This window comes from Hemiscyllium ocellatum, chromosome 7 (assembly GCF_020745735.1).
Source record: "Hemiscyllium ocellatum isolate sHemOce1 chromosome 7, sHemOce1.pat.X.cur, whole genome shotgun sequence".
NCBI lineage: Eukaryota > Metazoa > Chordata > Chondrichthyes > Orectolobiformes > Hemiscylliidae > Hemiscyllium > Hemiscyllium ocellatum.
In genome coordinates this window covers 106,710,672-106,729,354 of record NC_083407.1, presented here as the reverse complement: position 1 = coordinate 106,729,354, position 18,683 = coordinate 106,710,672, and the positions used below count along the sequence as shown (strand labels likewise).

The 18,683-nt window shown below is 41.6% G+C and overlaps 1 protein-coding gene across 1 annotated transcript in view; it reads left to right on the top strand.

Annotated features, from left to right (window-relative positions):
• Nucleotides 1-620: 620 nt before the first annotated feature.
• LOC132817589 (INO80 complex subunit D-like) overlaps nucleotides 621-18,683 on the top strand; it is an 80,574-nt gene continuing 62,511 nt past the window's right edge. Inside the window, exon 1 of the mRNA XM_060828095.1 lies at nucleotides 621-690. Within this exon, the coding sequence (XP_060684078.1) occupies nucleotides 663-690 (28 nt within the window). The 5' untranslated portion in view covers nucleotides 621-662. The remainder of the gene's footprint in view (nucleotides 691-18,683) is intronic.

Below are 18,683 nucleotides of genomic sequence, written 5' to 3'. Positions count from 1 at the left end.
AGCTTTCTCTGTCCATTAGTAAGACATTCCTGAGAAAGCTTATGTTCGAAATGTGGACTCTCCTGCTCCTCAGATACTGCCTGACCAGCTTTGCGTTTCCAGCACTGTGCTTTTTGACTCTGATTTCCATCTGCAATCCTCACTTTCTCTTAAGAACTTTCTGTTCACTAAGAATGCAGCTTAACTTGAAGAGCAAATGCACTTCCGCACTGTATAAATGTTCATAACCCTCTGGCAAAGAGAATTCTGAAATCACAGCCTCATGTGAAAATATTTCTCTCATCTACAACTTTGCTGGATGATGCCTTTTCCTAAAACTCTTTGTTCCTGAGTTGTACACAACAGGGGAAGCATCTGCCTGTGTGGTTTGTTTGTATATATAGTGTTAATGTTCACTCATGGATCTTTTCGAGCGATTCCCTTTAAAATTATCTATTTTGTTGAGACATTCAGACAAATGCACTTTGCAGTTGTACCTGCTTGTTGATATTATTCCTATTATAGAGGTATGCAAATCTGAGAGAAAATTCTGTCATTACTTTAGATGTGAGCAGATTTTAGTTACAGGCTGGTAGGCATCCATTGCAATTAGCAACTTCAATCCCATTATAATTGTACAAGAAAGAGTCTCAACATCCAACCACCTTGTACTTCAATTTCGAATGAATGGTGCAGAATACTTCTTAATGGGTAAGTTTGTTCTAGACATGTGCCTGTGCTGAAATGTCTAAGTTGTTAAATGGCAAAATGAATATTGAATACTCAATTATGTGGACCTCTTCATTGGCAAATGAATGTTTCATTCATGCCCTATGCCCATCTGCTCAATATGTTGTGAATTGTAAAAAAAAATCTTTCACCATGACTTGATTTAATACTGCTCTGGTTAATCAACAGAAACAATGGGATGGTAGTGTTAAATGATCCAGTCTGTCCAGTTAGTGTGTGGATTATGCGCGGGTCTTATTTTAGAGCTTGTGTTGTACAGAAAACTTCAGGCATTGTTGTGACAATAGTGCAAGCTGTTTAAAAAAAATGCTTTAGTTGATGTTTGTAATTGAATTTTATAGGAGGCAAATCTAGCTTGTAGCTTGAATGCAAATTGATGCAGGAGCCAGGTGTAATATTTTTGGCATGTACGACACCATGTAACACAGAAGTTGTTGTTTACAGACTCTGAATTAAGATCACTGATCTATGATGTCTTATTCCTTATTTAATTTGGTACATCATTCCAGTGAATGCTGAGAGATTATGGCAATGTCCTTAGTGCCAATGCTTTATTCATTCATTGCTTCTGCATTCATTGACCAGTGTATGTTCCTGGTCCATCAGTGTCTTGATTTTTAAAATTTTCATCCTTGATTTCAAATCCCTCATTGCTTTGCCCTTCACTGTCCCTATAGTCTCCTGTAAAACCACGTTCCTCCTAATCTGCCTGCCTGCCTGCATATCACTGCTGTCATTGCTCTTATTGGCAAGTCTTCTGCTATCTTACCCATAAACTCTGGAGTTTCCTCCCTAAACTTGCCACTGTCTCACTTTTTGTCATCCCTTAAGTAACTCTTCAAATCTACAACTTTGATTTAACCTGTGATCACCTGTCAAATGTCTTTGTGCGTAGATCAGTGTCAAGTGAGTGGCATGGTTGCACAGTGGTTAGCACTGCTGCCTCACTTGCGCTAGAGACCTAAGTTCAATTCCCGCCTCAGGCACCTGTCTATGTGGAGTTTGCACATTCTCCCTGTGTCTGCTCCAGTTTCCTCCCACAGTCTAAAAATGTTCAGGTTAGGTGAATTGGCCATGCTAAATTGCCCGTATTGTTAGGTGAAGGGGTAAATTTAGGAGAATGGGTCTGGGTGGGTTCCCCTTAGGAAGGTCAGTGTGGACTTGTTGGGCCGAAGGGCCTGTTGCCGCGCTGTAAGTAATCTAATTTAAGTATTTGTGCAAACTCTGAAGTATTGTATGCTAACTCTCCCAGTTGGTCAATTTGGTAACGTTTTACAAAGTAAAATATTTGTACCTTGTCCGAAGTTTGTTTTCAGAAAAATCACTTCTAAAAATGAGTTTGAAGTAGCAACAATATATCTTCTTACCAAAACCAGCACTGTGATGATCCAATGTGGGGATCATCCAGGAATTAAACCTGTCTGTTTAAATCAGTGATGCCAACACTTCACCCTTTAGTTCGACGTGGCTATTGTTACTGCAAATCCTGTACAAAGATAGGACATCACGTAACTTCAAAGCAAGCTTTAATGGCTGTATGATTTCTCAAGTCATAGTTATGCGCCAGTCTCAACAATATGCTGGCCTGATGCTGTTCTTTGCACAGGTTCTGAGGTTAAATAAAGCATTGAGTGGCCCATTTGCAAATGTAGGTTTATCACCACATCGTTGTAAGGAGTGAGAGATTGGGTTTGGAAATGTCCTTTTAGGATTTCCCAGATAGAGTTCCTACCATTAGCCAGGGTGTGTGTGTGTGTGTGTGTGTGTGTGTGGTTGGTGGGGTGGATAAGTATTTGGGGAAGCATGTCCCTGGTTTTGTGTGAAGGATGTGATGATGTGCTTGCCTGCTATGAATAGAGTAGAAAATTGACAAGCAAGTTCATTTGTAATACGTTATAGTTTAAGAATATTGTGCATAAGCTTGACTGTGTTTGTGTTTTATTTTTAAAAAAAAAAGTGGATTTGATAAACCCACTCGAGGCAGTAATTTCAGTGGGGAAGTTATCCATGTAGAGTGGGCTATGAAGTCTGTGCTGTCCTCTGTTTAGTGGCGTGCATTGATTGTTCAAAATGCCAGCTCACATCTGATAGGCCATGTGGCTCACTGTGCTTAAAGATTCTGTGTTTGACCAAATGAGTTCCATTGCATCATAAATTAATTTTACAATTTGTCAGTAACATTGCCATCCCCCTGCTGTATCTTCAACTGACCAAGCTGATCTTGCGAAGATGGGAATTGAACATGGCACCTTGAGATCCATATAGTTTGGTTGCAGGGTGACGTTACGAGTGCAACTATATGAAGTTATGTTGTGTTTCCCATACTGGTTCTGATATTTCTGTTTTGGCATGCAGCAAATGTTCATGATTGGAAACAAATTGGTGCTTCTTCAAAACAGCATGTTTACATCTCAGCTTCTGAGTTTAAAGTATGTTATTGGGAAGTCTAGTTCATTGTTGTCTGAGATTATCCCTTGAACCCAGTCTGACAACACAATCTGTGCTTGCACTGGATCTATCCTTGGATTGCTGTCTGCTAATTGTTGATTGGAACTTACAATGTGTGTGGATGTCGAGTATGAGCCTGCTGGCAGTAGCCCCTCACTATGGCCAAAAAAGCCTGTGACCTGCTTTGCACCTGAGGATTGGCAACTGGGGCCAAGTTATGGTGGTCTGCTGTTTTATATAACTATTCCCCAGTGTAAGCTGAGGAACTGGAGTTGGCTGTTCAGCCCCTTGAACTGATCCCACCATTTGATTAGATCATGGTTGAACTCCGTTTACCTGCCTTAGTCCTGTAACTTGTTACACTCATTCCTCATAATTTCAAAACCGATTCATAAGATTTTCATTTGGTCCTTAGTATGAAAAGCACTCAAGGAAGTGTTCTCAATTTCTGCTTTTTTTTTGTGGGAAGAAGTGAGTCCTGACACTGCCTCTGAACACTGCAGTTTTAATTTGAAGATTGTGCCTCTGTTTGTATACATGGCCCTAGAAAAAGTCCCTTCCAAGAACAGAAGAGAGCGGCAGGAGAAACCAGGCCAGCGCAAGAAGTTGATCCTGTCATTTGTTAACTGTATTCTGTTGAGGGTACACCGTTGCATTCTGTCTTGCTTTGTTTAATGTGGAAGGTGTTTTTTAAAAATGTTATTAATATTGGACAGTCAGTAGTAGTCACAAATTGATGTAGAAGTGCTATGAGGGAGGAAGGTCAGAAGAAAGTTTTGAATCTCTGCCAGTGGTTTCTGACTGTGATTCTAATTTGTGTGAGATGGTACCAACAGCAGTTCCTAAATGTTGGTGCAGGGGTCATTTTAGATGGAATGATATTACGTTGTTTCTTTACCTATTCCATTTTACCTCTATCCTTTATTTTGCTAACTGTCTCCCCACCAGCCCCTCATGTCCCGCCTGACATAAACTTTAGCTCATCAAAAGCTCTGTTCCCCATATTGTAACTCTGTCCAGTTTGCATGTCACATCTGTTTGCTGAACTACATATGGTCGCAGTTTGCACAACTTCATTTTATACTTGCTGTTTTCAAATCCCTCTAACATTGCCCGTCTGTATCTTTATAATGTCCTTCAACTCTTCCTGTACCAGACTATTCTTCCAATTCTGGCTAGAAGCACCTTTGGCTGCCAAAGTTCCAACAATTCTTTTCTTAAACATCTCACTATCCTCCTTTAAGGTGATCCTTAAAATCTAATTCTCTGACCAAACTTTGGCCACCCGTCCTAATATCTCCTTCTGTAGTTCACTGTCAAGATTTAATCGGTAACATCTGTATGAATTGCTTGGTGGTATTTTATGATCAATGCACAAAATGAATGCGAGGAGCAATAGTTGTAACTCATCTTCAGTGACCTTGCTTCTCCGCTATCTGAGAATGATATTGTTTTATAGGAAGAAATGTTTTCATTGACCCAAGTGTGTCTCTAAATGAAATTTTCAAACTTTGCATCAAGTGAGTCCTACAGAGCCACCCATAACCCGCTGTGTTTCCTGTATTTCTTAATAGAGCCCAAGTCCCACAAGTGATTTTTTTTAAAAGCTACATAAATAGAAGTCTTGCTTTCACAAGGTCAGGATGCCCAAAGTTGCTTAAGGTGGTATTACTGTATTGTGGTATTGGAAATCTAAGAGCCAAATAATGCACTTGCAAGCTCCTGCAAACAGCAATGTGATTGTGATCATATTAACTCTTTCAGTCATGCTTTTGAGGGATAATTTTTGTCCAGGTCATAGTGGAGAACTCTCCTGCTCTGCAAAGTGGTAGCGTACAATGTTTTAGGTAGAACTGAGGACAAGTGTGACCTGGGTTGAACCTCCTCTGAAAGACAGTACTCAACTCAGTACTGGCACTCGGAGTGTTGACCTTGACTTGAGGGTCATGTGTGTTTCCAAGCTTCACTCCAATATTTTGACTTGAGTAAGAGTGCTTCTGGCTGAACTATTACTGATAGCTCTGACTGTTGTTGGGCTGTGTTATATTTGTTATCATTCTTGCTCTGGGACTTTTTAATGGTTATTTAATATAAGAATCTTAATAGGAAATGACAGCTATTCACCTGTGAACAGTATCACAGCTCAACCTGATTGTGATCAAGCCCATACCTTCATGTGCATGCAGGGTTAGGGGTGGGTATTAGGAATTCTGTTTCCTTCCATCTCAAGCCAGAGACTTTGAGCTCATTGTTTCAACTCTACAACATTCTGTGCTTTTTCCTATCCAAGAATGAATGTAAATTTTGTGAGTTGAACTTGCCGGATTCTTCCCATGTTGTATGCATTTTTTGTTTCTTCGTGCCTTTGCGCTCTTTTCAATTTTGTGAGCCACCCAACATACTGTACCCCCATGCTGCAAGTTGACACACTCACTATGAAAGAGTAGGTTTAGGAAGTCTTGTTAATATCTGAGTAAACTGCAGTGTGACGTGTAGTGCTTGGGTCCATGCATGACAGTGGCGTGTAAAGGTAAGTGGAAGGCAGTGTGGCTCTGTGTTCCTAAAAGGAGGGTGTTGCGTGATGGGGTAATGGGAGTGGGGTGAACAGGAGGTGAAGGTGGTGAAGGAATGGAGCAAGACTGGTTTATAAAACCAAGCACATGGTTTCTCGTTTTCAGCAGCAGCTCAGATGTCACACTCTTACACCCTTAATTAAAAAGCTTGAGACCCATTCCAGAGATTTGAGCACATTCCAGGCTGACGTTTCAAGTTTTATTGATTGACAGCAGCACTTTGGATGTTCTGTCTTTCAGACACCTGGCCAACATTTATCCTGCAACCAGCCTGAATAAAGAGAGATATCAGGACTTTATTTCATTACCTTCAGTGGGGTCTTGCTGTATGTAGATTGACTAGCATGTTAATCTGCAGCATGACCATGACTACTACATTTTGTTTGCTGTAAAGCATTTTAAAATACTGTGAAGCTGTGAAGGTGCTGTGCAAGTGCAACAGCTGCCTGTTGTTCACGGCTGAAGCATGATCAAAACACTTAAAATGTAGGCATCCTGTAGGACTCTTGACTGGAATAGGACCATCAGACCTATTAAGTGGATTTGCAGGAATTTCTGGAGCAAATTTGAGGGGACAATATTCACTGAATTAGCTGGGTCTATCATCACCAGTGCTGCTAGCATCATGACTCAAATTGGCTCAGCTATTTGAACATGAGGTATGACAGAAAATTGACCTATCACCAGACAGGTTAGTTTGGAGGTAAATTTTCCTGAATGTTGGCTTGGTGACTGTCTATAAGGAAATCGGAAGATTCACTGTGGTGCATTGTTTGCAAATGGTGATCAGGTGCATGCATCAACTAGGGATTTTGGTTTCATTTCTTGAGTCTTTCATAAACTGAGAATTTTTGCCTTTGCAAGCAGTGTTCAATGTACAACTAAAACCTTCCTTCTGAGACAGGGCTTGGCTACTGCCTCTCCTCTGGAGCCAAAACCCATCCACTAAGGTGCAGCAAATGTCGCAATGTTTAACACCGGCAAGCTTGAGTTACACCTTGGAGGGGGGTTAACTAGCTCTTTGTACCTATTTGAGGATGGGGTATTCCAGAAAACTTGTGCTAATGTACAGTTCAAGGTATCTGCTGCAGTGTTGTGTGGTCTGAAGGCCTCAAAGAACCAATGCCAATTTTGTTGCGATTCTCATACCGCGCTCTGGTTGGCCTGGGAGCAATGCTGATCACCTGGGCTTTCCCTGACCTGATGGCGTGTTATGTCCCAAAACTTCCACGTGTCTCTACCTTCCTTTCTACATAGAACATAGAACATAGAACGATACAGCGCAGTACAGGCCCTTCGGCCCTCGATGTTGCGCCGACCGAATCCTACCTAACCTATACTAGCCCAATAACTTCCAAATGCCTATCCAATGCCCGCTTAAATGACCATAAAGAAGGAGAGTTCACCACTGATACGGGCAGGGCATTCCATGAACTCACAACCCGCTGTGTGAAGAATCTACCCCTAACATCTGTCCTATACCTACCACCCCTTAATTTAAAGCTATGTCCCCTAGTAACACCTGACTCCATTAGCGGTAAAAGGTTCTTAGTATCTACCCTATCTAAACCCCTAATCATCTTATACACTTCTATCAGATCTCCCCTAAACCTTCTCTTCTCCAATGAGAAAGATTGTAGATTCCTTACTGCTGGCTTGGAATCTACTTAAGTGGTTCAGTCTGAGGTACAGTTTCTGAGAGGTGTCTGGAATGTTGAATCCTTCATTGCTACAACCTCCTGAGATTTTTACATATTCAATTTTGGTTTTGTTTAATTGATTTTGTTAATGGGTCATGGGTAGCTGTGCCTTCAGCTACACTTAGGCACTAAACTTGAGAATTCCCCTCCAAGCCCTGTTTAGCCTTTCTATCACTCCTGCTTCATGACTCTCCTTAAAAACATACCTCTTCAGAGATACTTCTGGTTCTGCTTCCTCGAAAGCATTATCAAGTTTTATTTTTAAGCACTTTGTGCATTTTTATTATGTTGAAGTACTGTATAAAATCCTCTCGATGTAAAGAAGCACTTGCACAGGCCACAGCTCACGAAGTTTTGTCAAGATGTGTCCATGATGCAGATTATGTTCTGGTAACTCTAGATCAAAGGTAGTGGTTCAGTTTTGAAAAACAGCCACTGTCTGATTTGCATTTCCCACAGTTACTAGTCCAGTTTAATTCCTATTCCTGAAGATTTAAAACCGACAGAAAGGGCCAGAAAACTTTCAATATTGTCTTCCGGGACTCCTCTACTCGTGATCTGTGTACTAAGCTGGTTCACAAACTGTAATCTGCCCAGTTTACTTTTCTGGTCTACGTGTGACTCCAATTCCAAGTCAGTTCTGGGCTCAGAAAGGATTTACAAGGTTGCTGCCAGGGTTGCAGGGTTTGAGTTATATGGAGAAGCTGAATAGGCTGGGGCTGTTTTCCCTGGAGCATCAGAGGGTGTGAGGGGTGTGGATAGAGTAAATAGACCAGGTCTTTTCCCCTGGGGTGGGATGTCCAGAGCTGGAGGGCGTAAGTTTAGGGTGGGAAGGGAAATATTTAAAAGGGACATAAAGAGCCATTTTTTCACACAGGGTGGTGCATGTATGAAATGAGCTGCCAGAGGAAGTGGTGGAGGCTGGTACAATTCCAACATTTAAAAGGCATCTGGATGGGCCAAATGATGGCAAATGGGACAACGTTATTTTAAGATATCTGATTGGCATGGATGAGTTGGACTGAAAGGTCTGTTACGGTGCTGTACATCTGACTCAATAGCTGTGTGAAGTGACTTAAAAGACTCCATGCAGTACATGGGAAGTAGGGATTGGAAGTATGGCAATGTTTCACATCTCTGAATTTAAAACAAGTCTACTTGATTGGAGGTAGTGATTGTGGGCCAATTCCCTGAACCACTATCTTTGCCCGAGAGTAGTCAGAATATAATCTGTATCGTGGATACATCTTGACAAAATGTAGTTGAAGTGTGGCCTGTACAAGTGCTTCACAGTGCTGCTTTCCAATGAGTGGATTTTATATAGCACCTCAATGTAATAAAAGTGCTCAAAGTGTTTTGCAAGAAGATTTAAAAATAAGGTTTGACAGCGCTGTCGATGAAGCACGACCAAACGTATTGCTGTACAGACCTTGGAGGGCAATTATAGGGCTTCGAGCCTAAGGGCGCAGCCACTTTGGCTCAGTTAATAAAATCAATTAAACAAAACCAAACCTGAACGATGTAAAGATCTCAGGTTTTGCCCTCCCTTGTTCAAGATATCACGTTCAACGTAAAGGAGAAAAGCTCCCTCCAATACTAGTGTTTTTCCTCTTGATCACTGCAGCTTGTGCAATGTAATTCAAAGTTGACCCATTGCCCCCAAAGTGACAGTACTGAAACAGGCACTGAGTGAGTATGATATTGTTAAACACAGATTCCAGTTGGAGTCCCATCATCCAGAATTCGAAACTCTGTGATCAAGTACAGGAAAACTACACAAACCAAACAAGAAGGTAGCTTTTCCATTCCCCAAAGCCTCTGTGATGTGGTTCTGGAATTTAATGAATAGGATGGTTCTGATTTACCAGCTGGAATCATGTAATTCTGAAAAAAACTGAAAATACAAAAAAGGAGAACACACTTGCTCGTGTTGCATGGCTGGATTTGTTCTCTAGGTTAGAGTGGTGCTGGAAAAACACAGTATGTTCTCTGAATGGCAACTCATAACTGTGTGGCACCTGCTAAACTGTACTATGGCTTACAGAATTGTCCATTCACCAACAGTAAAGGGCAGTGACACATTTTATAAATAGAGCAGTTTTCCAAATATCCTTGTTAAAACCATGTAGAGGCATAAGTTAAAAAGAAATAAGAACCTTAACATAAACAAAAATGGGAATTGTTGGAAAAACTCAAAATCTGGCAGTATCTGTGGAGCAAAATCAGTATTAATATTTTGGATCCTTTGACCCTTCTTCAGAACTGTTGTGAAGAAGGTTTACCGGATCTGAAGCATTAACTCTGCATTCTCTCTACAGATGTTGTCAGACCGATGAGTTTATCCAGCAATTTCTGTACTTCTGATTTCCAGCACTTTTTAAACAATAATTGTTAACATTTAGCCAGAGTGTTGGAAGCAATCTGCCAGATTTACTAATGAAATACAATGACCTCATTATGGAATAGCGGTCGCAATTTCGTCACCCTATTTCAAAAAAACTGATGTGCATGCCTTAGAAAAGGTGGGATGGAATCAGCAAATAGCTTTGCTAACAGGTATGTGCGTCAACATGAATACTGAAGATAGTGTTGGTCTTGATATTGTATTGGTAATGCTACTTGACTAGTAACCTAGAGGTCAACTGGATTTAAATGAATTACTCTGGCACTTAAAGCTAGTATCAGTAACTGTGACCATGGCACCATTATTAATTATTCTAAAAATCCATCTGGCCTGGTATTTTAGGCAAATAAATCTGCTTCCCTTTATCTTCACTACATGTGACTCCAGACATATAGAGTAATGTGGTTGACTTCTAATTGTCCTCAGTGAGTCACCTAAAGTTGAAGATCAATGAGGCATGGTCAGCAAATGCTTGGATGATGGCATCTTCATGTCATGAATCAAAGTTTTTAAAAAAAAAACCTGCCTTGCAAAACTCCAGAGCAACAGAGCATGGATTAGAATAAAAGATTTAAAGTAAATATTTTTAAAATCAAAAACCTACATTCCACATGGGACTTCCAAGAGTGGTGAAGGTGTGATGGGAATTGAAGATACAATTAGAGGCAATCTGAAGGAGCAGATGATGATCAACATATTTCTCCATTGCAGAAAGAGTTCATTCAGCTCACTGTTTCAACTGGATAGCTCTCTTATGGCCAAATCTCCATCTCAGCTGTTTGCTCATGCTCTTCTAGTTGTGCCGTAACCATATCCAAATAATATTTCTTAGTGATGAGGGTTTTGTTGCCTCAAACAGTGAGTTCCAAATCCCACCTGCCTTTAGGTGAAACAATTTTTCCCTCAACTTGGCACTGTCTCTTGGTTATTGACCTCTCGGTGAGTGAAAGTGGGTCTTTCCTATCTACTCTGTCTCGACCCTTGGTTAACTGCACCCCAACAGTTATATTTTCTGTCAGCTGCCTCTATTCTCAAGGAACAAAGTCCAGCTGATCCAAATCTTTGCTGAAGCTACAATTAGTCAAACAAATTCCAGTTACTGTGATTTAGTCCCCCCCCTCCCCTGCATTTTTGTTTTTTGTTATTGTTTCAATGCCCCGAAAGGCTGAGCATGTTAATGTTTACTGATCGTTTCTTAATTAATATGGTGAGTCTTCAAAAAAAATTGGGGCCCCCAATATCTTTTTAATCTGCTCTGTACACTTTTTCTGGTGTGACATGGTGACCAGACTCTGTTTTAACTAGTATCTTGTACATTTCTGATATAATCTCCGTGCTCTTGCATTCCAAGCCTTGGGCAATAAAGGAAAGTGGCTTGAACAACCTTTTTTACTTGCTAACTTCAAATATATCTAGGTCTACACTCCAAAGTCCCTCTGTTCATGACACATTTCTGAATCCTATTGATTACTGTTTCCTTGTCTTGTTTGTCCTTCTCAAATGCACGACTTAACATTCTACAGATTGAATTAATCAGCCCATTCATGATGTCTGACAGTTCATAACTTCCTTCCTCACTGTCATCCATGCAGAAAATTTTAATATCAACTATGAACTTGATATTCTTGCCCCCTATCTTTAGATCTATCTCATTGGTATATATTAAAAAAGGACCAGATCTAGTGCTGAGCTCTGTGGAACTTCACTGTAAAGAGCCTTCCTTTCATAAAGATACTTGTCACCCATTACTGTTTGCCTTGTCCCACTGAGCCAATTTTGTTTCAACTTGCCTCTTTCAATTGGATCCATGAACTTTTAATGTTGTGTCCAGCCTGTCATGTGGGACTTTCTCGAGAGCTTTCAGAAAATAGACAAACTTCATCAACCTTCCATGTTACATCATGAAAATAGTCATGTTAGAGACAGCATTCATTTATGTTGATGCTGACTGAATAAACTTTGAGAAACAGTTTATTTCTCCCAAAGACAACGTAAACTGCCCCTCAGAAGTTGCCTGTAACAGCAATGTTACTGATTTGCTTCAGTTCTGATCTTTGTATTTATCTTCTCTTGTTTTTACTCCATTGAATCAACATCAGAGTTTACTTTTTAACAATGGAACTTGGTTCATTTTAACCTAGTCTTCTCCTACTCTTTCCCTCGCTCAGTTCACTAAAATGTGGGTGAAATTGAAAATTTTGTTGCGAGAGTGACTCTTTGTTTATTTCTTGGAACCAATCCCACAGTTACAACTTATCCTTATTTAACACTTTGCTTACAATTGGAGAGATTGATGCACACTTAGGGATTTTTAGTGGCCTTTATTTGTCTGCCATTGTCTAATGAGGTGTGTGTATTTCGAAGCCCAGTTTCCCCACTGCATGGTGATTATTTAATCATTATCTATGATGATCAGATTAGCTGCCTGAGCTTGAATAAGCCCACTACCATGGACCTCACTGTCCCTAGGGAAAATTGGTCCGTATTCTCTTTGACAATTGATATGCAGTGAACTCAGTTGGAAAGTTTAAGCATGAGTGTATGGTGACGGTGTACCTGTGAGCTTGGTTCTCCCAAATGATAGAAGTCGTAATTAAGCAAGTTGGCAGGTTTGATACAAAGTGTTACCAGCAGTATTGGTTCAATTCTCACGCTGGCTACGGTTACCTTGAAGTACTCTCCTCCTCAACCTGAGACCTGGTGATGCTCAGGTTAAACCACCACCAGTCATTTGAGTGAACAGAAAGGTCCTCTAGGACACTGACTTGACTTTTTCCCTTATTGAGGCCATGGTTTGTGAGTTGTTGTCAAAGAAGATACGGCATGTCAGAAGTTGTCATTATTTCAACTGGAACACCCTTTAGAGGTTGTGTTCTGGGTAAAATGGTGTGGGCTGAAAGGGCCTGTGCTGTTACTAACAGTGATGCCGATGTATTGGCAAGTGGCTCCAGCACTGAGATCTTCTAAATTATTTTGAGGTCAATTATTTCTATAAGCTGCTTCCTTTGGAGCTGGTCCTGTTGATAAGATTAGCCTTGTGTGCACCAAATCAGAAATTTAATGTCAATGGTACATCTGCAAAGCAAGTGCTGGTAAATTATGAACCTGTGCAGTCAATGTATCATGTAAAACTGGACAAAATCTCTGAGGTATGGTTTTACAAATGTATTCTCTGATAACACGTGGGCAAGGACTATAATTATTGCTCATCACAAGTTATGCTGCGAGAAGTTAACATGCTTGAGGGCAGTTCAGAGTCAGTCACATTATTGTGGAGCTGGAAATATATAGAGGTCCAGCAGGTTAAGAACACCAGGGCTAGGTCTCCTTCACTAAAGGATCACTTGTATACTACCCCAATCCAACATTTGGAGTTAGGTTTCTTGAGGTCAATTTTTTTATTTTTAGATGTTTCAAGCAAAATTACAATCCTTGAACTTCTGAAGTGGAATTTGAGCTCACCTTTTTTGGGTTGTTGGTCCTATAGTAAGATTTAGACTGGGAGAAAGTGAGGACTGCAGATGCTGGAGATCAGAGCTGAAAATGTGTTGTGGGAAAAGTGCAGCAGGTCAGGCAGCATCCAAGGTGCAGGAGAATCAACGTTTCGGGCATGAGCTCGAAGAAGGGCTCGTGCCCGAAACGTCGATTCTCCTGCTCCTTGGATGCTGCTTGGCCTGCTGCACTTTTCCAGCAACACATTTTCAGCTAAGATTTAGACTGCCAGTGTTAGTCACTTCACTTTACTGCTGATAATGTCCCTGCAACACTTAACCCTTCCAAATGCATGTGTATGTTTATTAAATTCCAGGGGTTTTCTGGGGGATTATCAAAGTTTATGATTCACATAGAAGCTGTTGATGATTCTTAACCTAAAGAGAAGCCAGTCTTTCTCATTATTTTCTTTGATTCCCAGGGATTTTTGGAGTGCGTGGTGGGAAAAACTGATGTTTATCTCTGGTACTGATTTTATAGCATCAAGCATGTGGTGAGTGGAAATATTTCTTCCCAAGGTATTGGGCTCAAGTCTCACTCTGGAGTCTTTGAGCACAAAATCTCAGAGATACTCAGGTGCAGCACTGAGGAAGTGATGTATTATCAGATCTGAGCAATGTTAAACCAATACCCTGTCTGCCCCCTTAGAGTGAAAAAAAAGGTTTCACTGCATGACTTAGGAAAAAGGGCAAAGAAGTCTTTGTTGGTTTCCTGGCCAATATTTATCCTGTAACCAATGTGACTAAAACAGGTCAACTGGCCATTGTCACTAGGCTATTTGTAGGGCTTTGCTTTATGTAACTTGGCTGCTACTCTTCCTACATGAAAACAATCACCATGCTTAAAAAGTATTTTACTGGCTCTGAATAGGTCTGGGTCATAGTGAGTTTGTAAAGCCCACTACGACATAATTGCTGATCTTCCTTTCCACTGATCAGAATTTTTTTTGATATACAGCTGCTGGATGATGGCAGAGTCAAGAATGTTTGATCTGGCTTTTCTAAGCTTCCTTAACTTCTGCAGTTTTTATATCCTTCTAGGTCACAGGCAGCTCTTGCTTCCAGCATCTAACGGTGCATGGGCAGTTAGCATGAAATTTTGAGTGCTACAAGTGTTTTGGTTTCATGGTGAAGGGTTGTGCTGTGCTTTCAGAAACCACTGCCCTCCATCATCCCATTCAAGGAGTTGCACTTAATGTTATCCAGGTAACAACCTTTTTGTTTTCCTTCCAGCATTGCTTGAGGCTGAATATACGTTACTTGGATGTATTTCTAGTTCCATCTAATGCATCATAGGTGCAAAACTGTGGTGGATCTTCATTCAAGAAGAATAACTTGTGTTTATGCTGCACCTTTCGTTTTGTAAAATATCCCAGGTAGCTCTACTGGAGTATTATCAGGTAACTTGATAGCAGAAGAACAAAAGCTTGATCCACTGCCTGGAGCAGTGTTTTGTAGAGGAATAAGACGGTGCTATTTCTGGGTCTGCAGATTGGAAGAAGAAAAAATGGCCTTGAGTAGAATGTGCTCTTGTTGTCGAATGTGGGAATTCAGGGAGAATTTGTGTTACTGAGGATTATATCTGCAATGAATGCTGTCGCTTGCAAATCCCATCAGATCGAAAGGAATGGTTGGAGCAACAGAGGAATTTACAAGAGCAAGGGGGTGTGATGGCTGACGAAAGTCGCAGATAGTCACATAGATAGCTTAACTTGAGGAAAGGTAAGAGAGGTAGGCATGTAGTGCAGGAGTCTTCTGTGATTATCCCCATTTCAAAAGTGTGCTGTTCTGGAAAATGTAGGAGGTGATGGATTCTCAGGGGAATGTACCACAAACAGCTGGGTTTCTGGTATTGAGACTGGCTCTGATGCAGTGAGAGGTATGTTGGATTCCAAGAGGTGGATTTTATTAGGGGGCTGTCTTGTCAAGGCACAGACAGACATTTCTGTGCCCAGGAGTGAAAAATCAGAATGGTGTGTTGCCTCTCTGGTGCCAGGATCAAGGATGTCTGAGAGTTGCAGAATGTTCTCAACAGGAGAGGGCCCAGCAGGAGGTCATTGTACACATGGGAACCAACGACATAGGAAGGGAAAAGGTTGAGATTTTGAAGGGAGAATACAGAGGGTTAGGCAGGAATTTAAAAAGGAGGTCCTCAAGAAGAATAATATCCGGATTACTCCCGGTGCTATGAGCTCATGAGGCTAGGAGGAATAGGAGATAGAGCAGATGAATGCATGGCTAAAGAGCTGGTGTATGGGAGAAGGATTCACTTTTTTTTTACATCGTTGGAATCCCTTCTGGGTAGAAGTGACCTGTGCAAGAAGGACGAATTGGAAGGGAACTAATATACTAGCAGGCAGATTTGCTAGAGCTGTGCGGGAGGATTTAAACTTGTAAATTTGTGGGGGTGGTGGAGGGGAACTCAGAGATAGTCAGGAAAAGATTAATCTGAGACTGGTACAGTTGACAAAGAAGCAAGCCAAACAGGCAGGAACAAAGCAGAGAACCAGGTAGAACCGATTAAATTAAACTGCATTTATTTCAATCAAGGGGCCTAACAAGGAAAGCAGATGAACTCAGGGCGTGGTTTGGAACATGGGACTGAGATGTCATAGTAATTTCAGAAACATGGCTCAGGGATGGGCAGGACTGGCAGCTTAATGTTCCAGGATATAAATGCTATAGGAAGGACAGAAAGGGAGGCAAGACAGGAGGGGGAAGTGGTGTTTTTGATAAGGGATAGCATTGCAGCTGTATTGAGGGAGGATATTCCCAGAAATACATCCAAGGAAGTTATTTGGGTGGAACTGGGAAATGTGAAAGGAATGATCACCTCATTGGGATTGTATTGTAGACCCCCTCATAGTCAGAGGGAAATGGAGAAACAAACTTATAAGGAGATCTGTTACCTGTAAGAATAATAAAGTTATGGGAGGAGGTTTTAACTATCCCTACATAGTCTGGGACTGCCGTAGTGGTAAGGGTTTAGATGGAGAGGAATTTAAGTATGTACAAAAACATTTTCTGATTCAGTATGTGGATGTACCTACCAGAGAGGGTGCAAAACTTGATCTACTTTTGGGAAATAAGGCAGGGCAGATGGCTGTGGTGTCAGTGGGGGAGCATTTTGGGGCCAGCGACTGTAATTCTATTAGCTTTAAAATAGTGATTTGAAAAAGATGGACCAGGTCTAAAAGTTGAAGCCCTAAATTGGAGAAAGGCTAATTTTGACAGTATGAGATAAGAACGTTCAAAAGCTGATTGGGGGCAGATATTCGCAGGTAAAGGGACGGCTGGAAAATGGGAAGCTTCAGAAATGAGATAACACAAGTGCAGAGACAGTATACCTTTGTTAGGGTAAAAGGAAAGACTGTAGGTAGAGAGAATGCTGGATGACTAAAGAAATTGAGGGTAAGGTTAAGAAAGAGAAGGAAACATATATCAGGCATAAATAGGATAAAGTTGAGTGAATCCTGAGAGTATCAAGGCAATAGGAGCATACTTAGTGTCCGAGTCATAGAGATGTAAAGCATGGAAACAGACCCTTCGGTCCAACCCGTCCATGCCAACCAGATATCCTAACCCAATCTAGTCCCACCTGCCAGCACCCAGCCCATATTCCTCCAAACCCTTCCTATTCATATACCCATCCAAATACCTCTGAAATGTTGCAATTGTACCAGCCTCCACCACATCCTCTGGCAGCTCATTCCTTTGTGGGCAGCATGGTGGCACAGTGGTTAGCACTGCTGCCTCACAGCGCCTGAGACCCGGGTTTAATCCCCAACTCAGGCGACAGACTGTGTGGAGTTTGCACGTTCTCCCCGTGTCTGTGTGGGTTTCCTCCGGGTGCACACAAAGATGTGCGGATCAGGCGAATTGGCCATGCTAAATTGCCCGTAGTGTTAGGTAAGGGGTAGATGTGGGGATATGGGTGGGTGGCGGGTCGGTGTGGACTTGTTGGGCCGAAGGGCCTGTTTCCACACTGTAAGTAATCTAATCTAATCTAATCAAAACACGTACCACCCTCTGTGTGAAAACGTTGCCCCGTAGGTCTCTTTTATATCTTTCCCCCCTCACCCTAAACCTATGCCCTCTAGTTCTGGACTCCCCCACCCCAGGGAAAAGACTTTGCCTATTTACCCTATCCATGCCCCTCATAATTTTGTAAACCTCTGTAAGGTCACCCCTCAGTCTTTGAGGCTCCAGGGAAAACAGCACCAGTCTGTTCAGTCTCTCCCTATAGCTCAAATCCTCCAACCCTGGCAACATCTTTGTAAATTTTTTTCTGAACCCTTTCAAGTTTCACAACATCTTTCCGATAGGAAGGAGACCAGAATTGCATGCAATATTCCAACAGTGGCTAAACCAATGTCCTGTACAGCCACAACATGACCTGCCAACTCCTGTACTCAATACTCTGACCAATAAAAGAAATCATACCAAATGCTGCTTTCACTATCCTACCTACCTGTGACTCCACTTTCAGGGAGCTATGAACCTGCACTCCAAGGTCTCTTTGTTCAGCAACACTCCCTAGGACCTTACCATGAAGTGTATAAATCCTGCTATGATTTGTTTTCCAAGGGTATCAGGAGGGCAAAAAGGGGACATGAGATAGCTTTGACAAATAGAGTTAAGAATCTAAAGGGTTGTAACAAATACATTAAGGACAAAAAGGAACTAGGGAGGGAATAGGGGCCCTCAAAGATCAGCAAGGCGGCCTTTGTGTGGAGCCGCAGGAGATGGGGAGATATTGTGTTTCCTGTGGAAAAGGACATGGAAGATATAGACTGGAGGGAAATAGATGGCAACATCTTGAAAAATGTCCATATTTGAGAGGAGGAATTGCTGGATGTCTTGAGACACAAAGGTGGATAAATCCCCAGGACCCGATCAGGTGTACCCTATAACTTTGTGGGAAACGAGGGAAGTGATTGTTGGTCCTCTTGCTGAGATGAGTTATTTGTATCATCGATAGTCACAGGTGAGGTGCCAGAAGACTCTAGGTTGACTAACGAGGTGCCACTATTTAAGAAGGATGGTAAGGACAAGCCAGGAAAGTACAGATCAGTGAGCCTGATGTCGGTGGAGGGCAAGTTGTTGGAACGAATCCTGATGGGCAGGATGTACATGGACTGATTAGGGATAGTCAACATGGTTTTGTGTGTGGGAAGTCGTATCTCGCAAACTTGATTGAGTTTTTTGAAGAAGTAACAAAGAGAATTGATAAGGGCAGAGTGGTGGACATGATCTATATGGATTTCCGTAAAGCGTTTGACAAGGTTCCCCATGGGAGCTCATTAGCAAGGTTAGATCTCATGGAATGCAGGAAGAA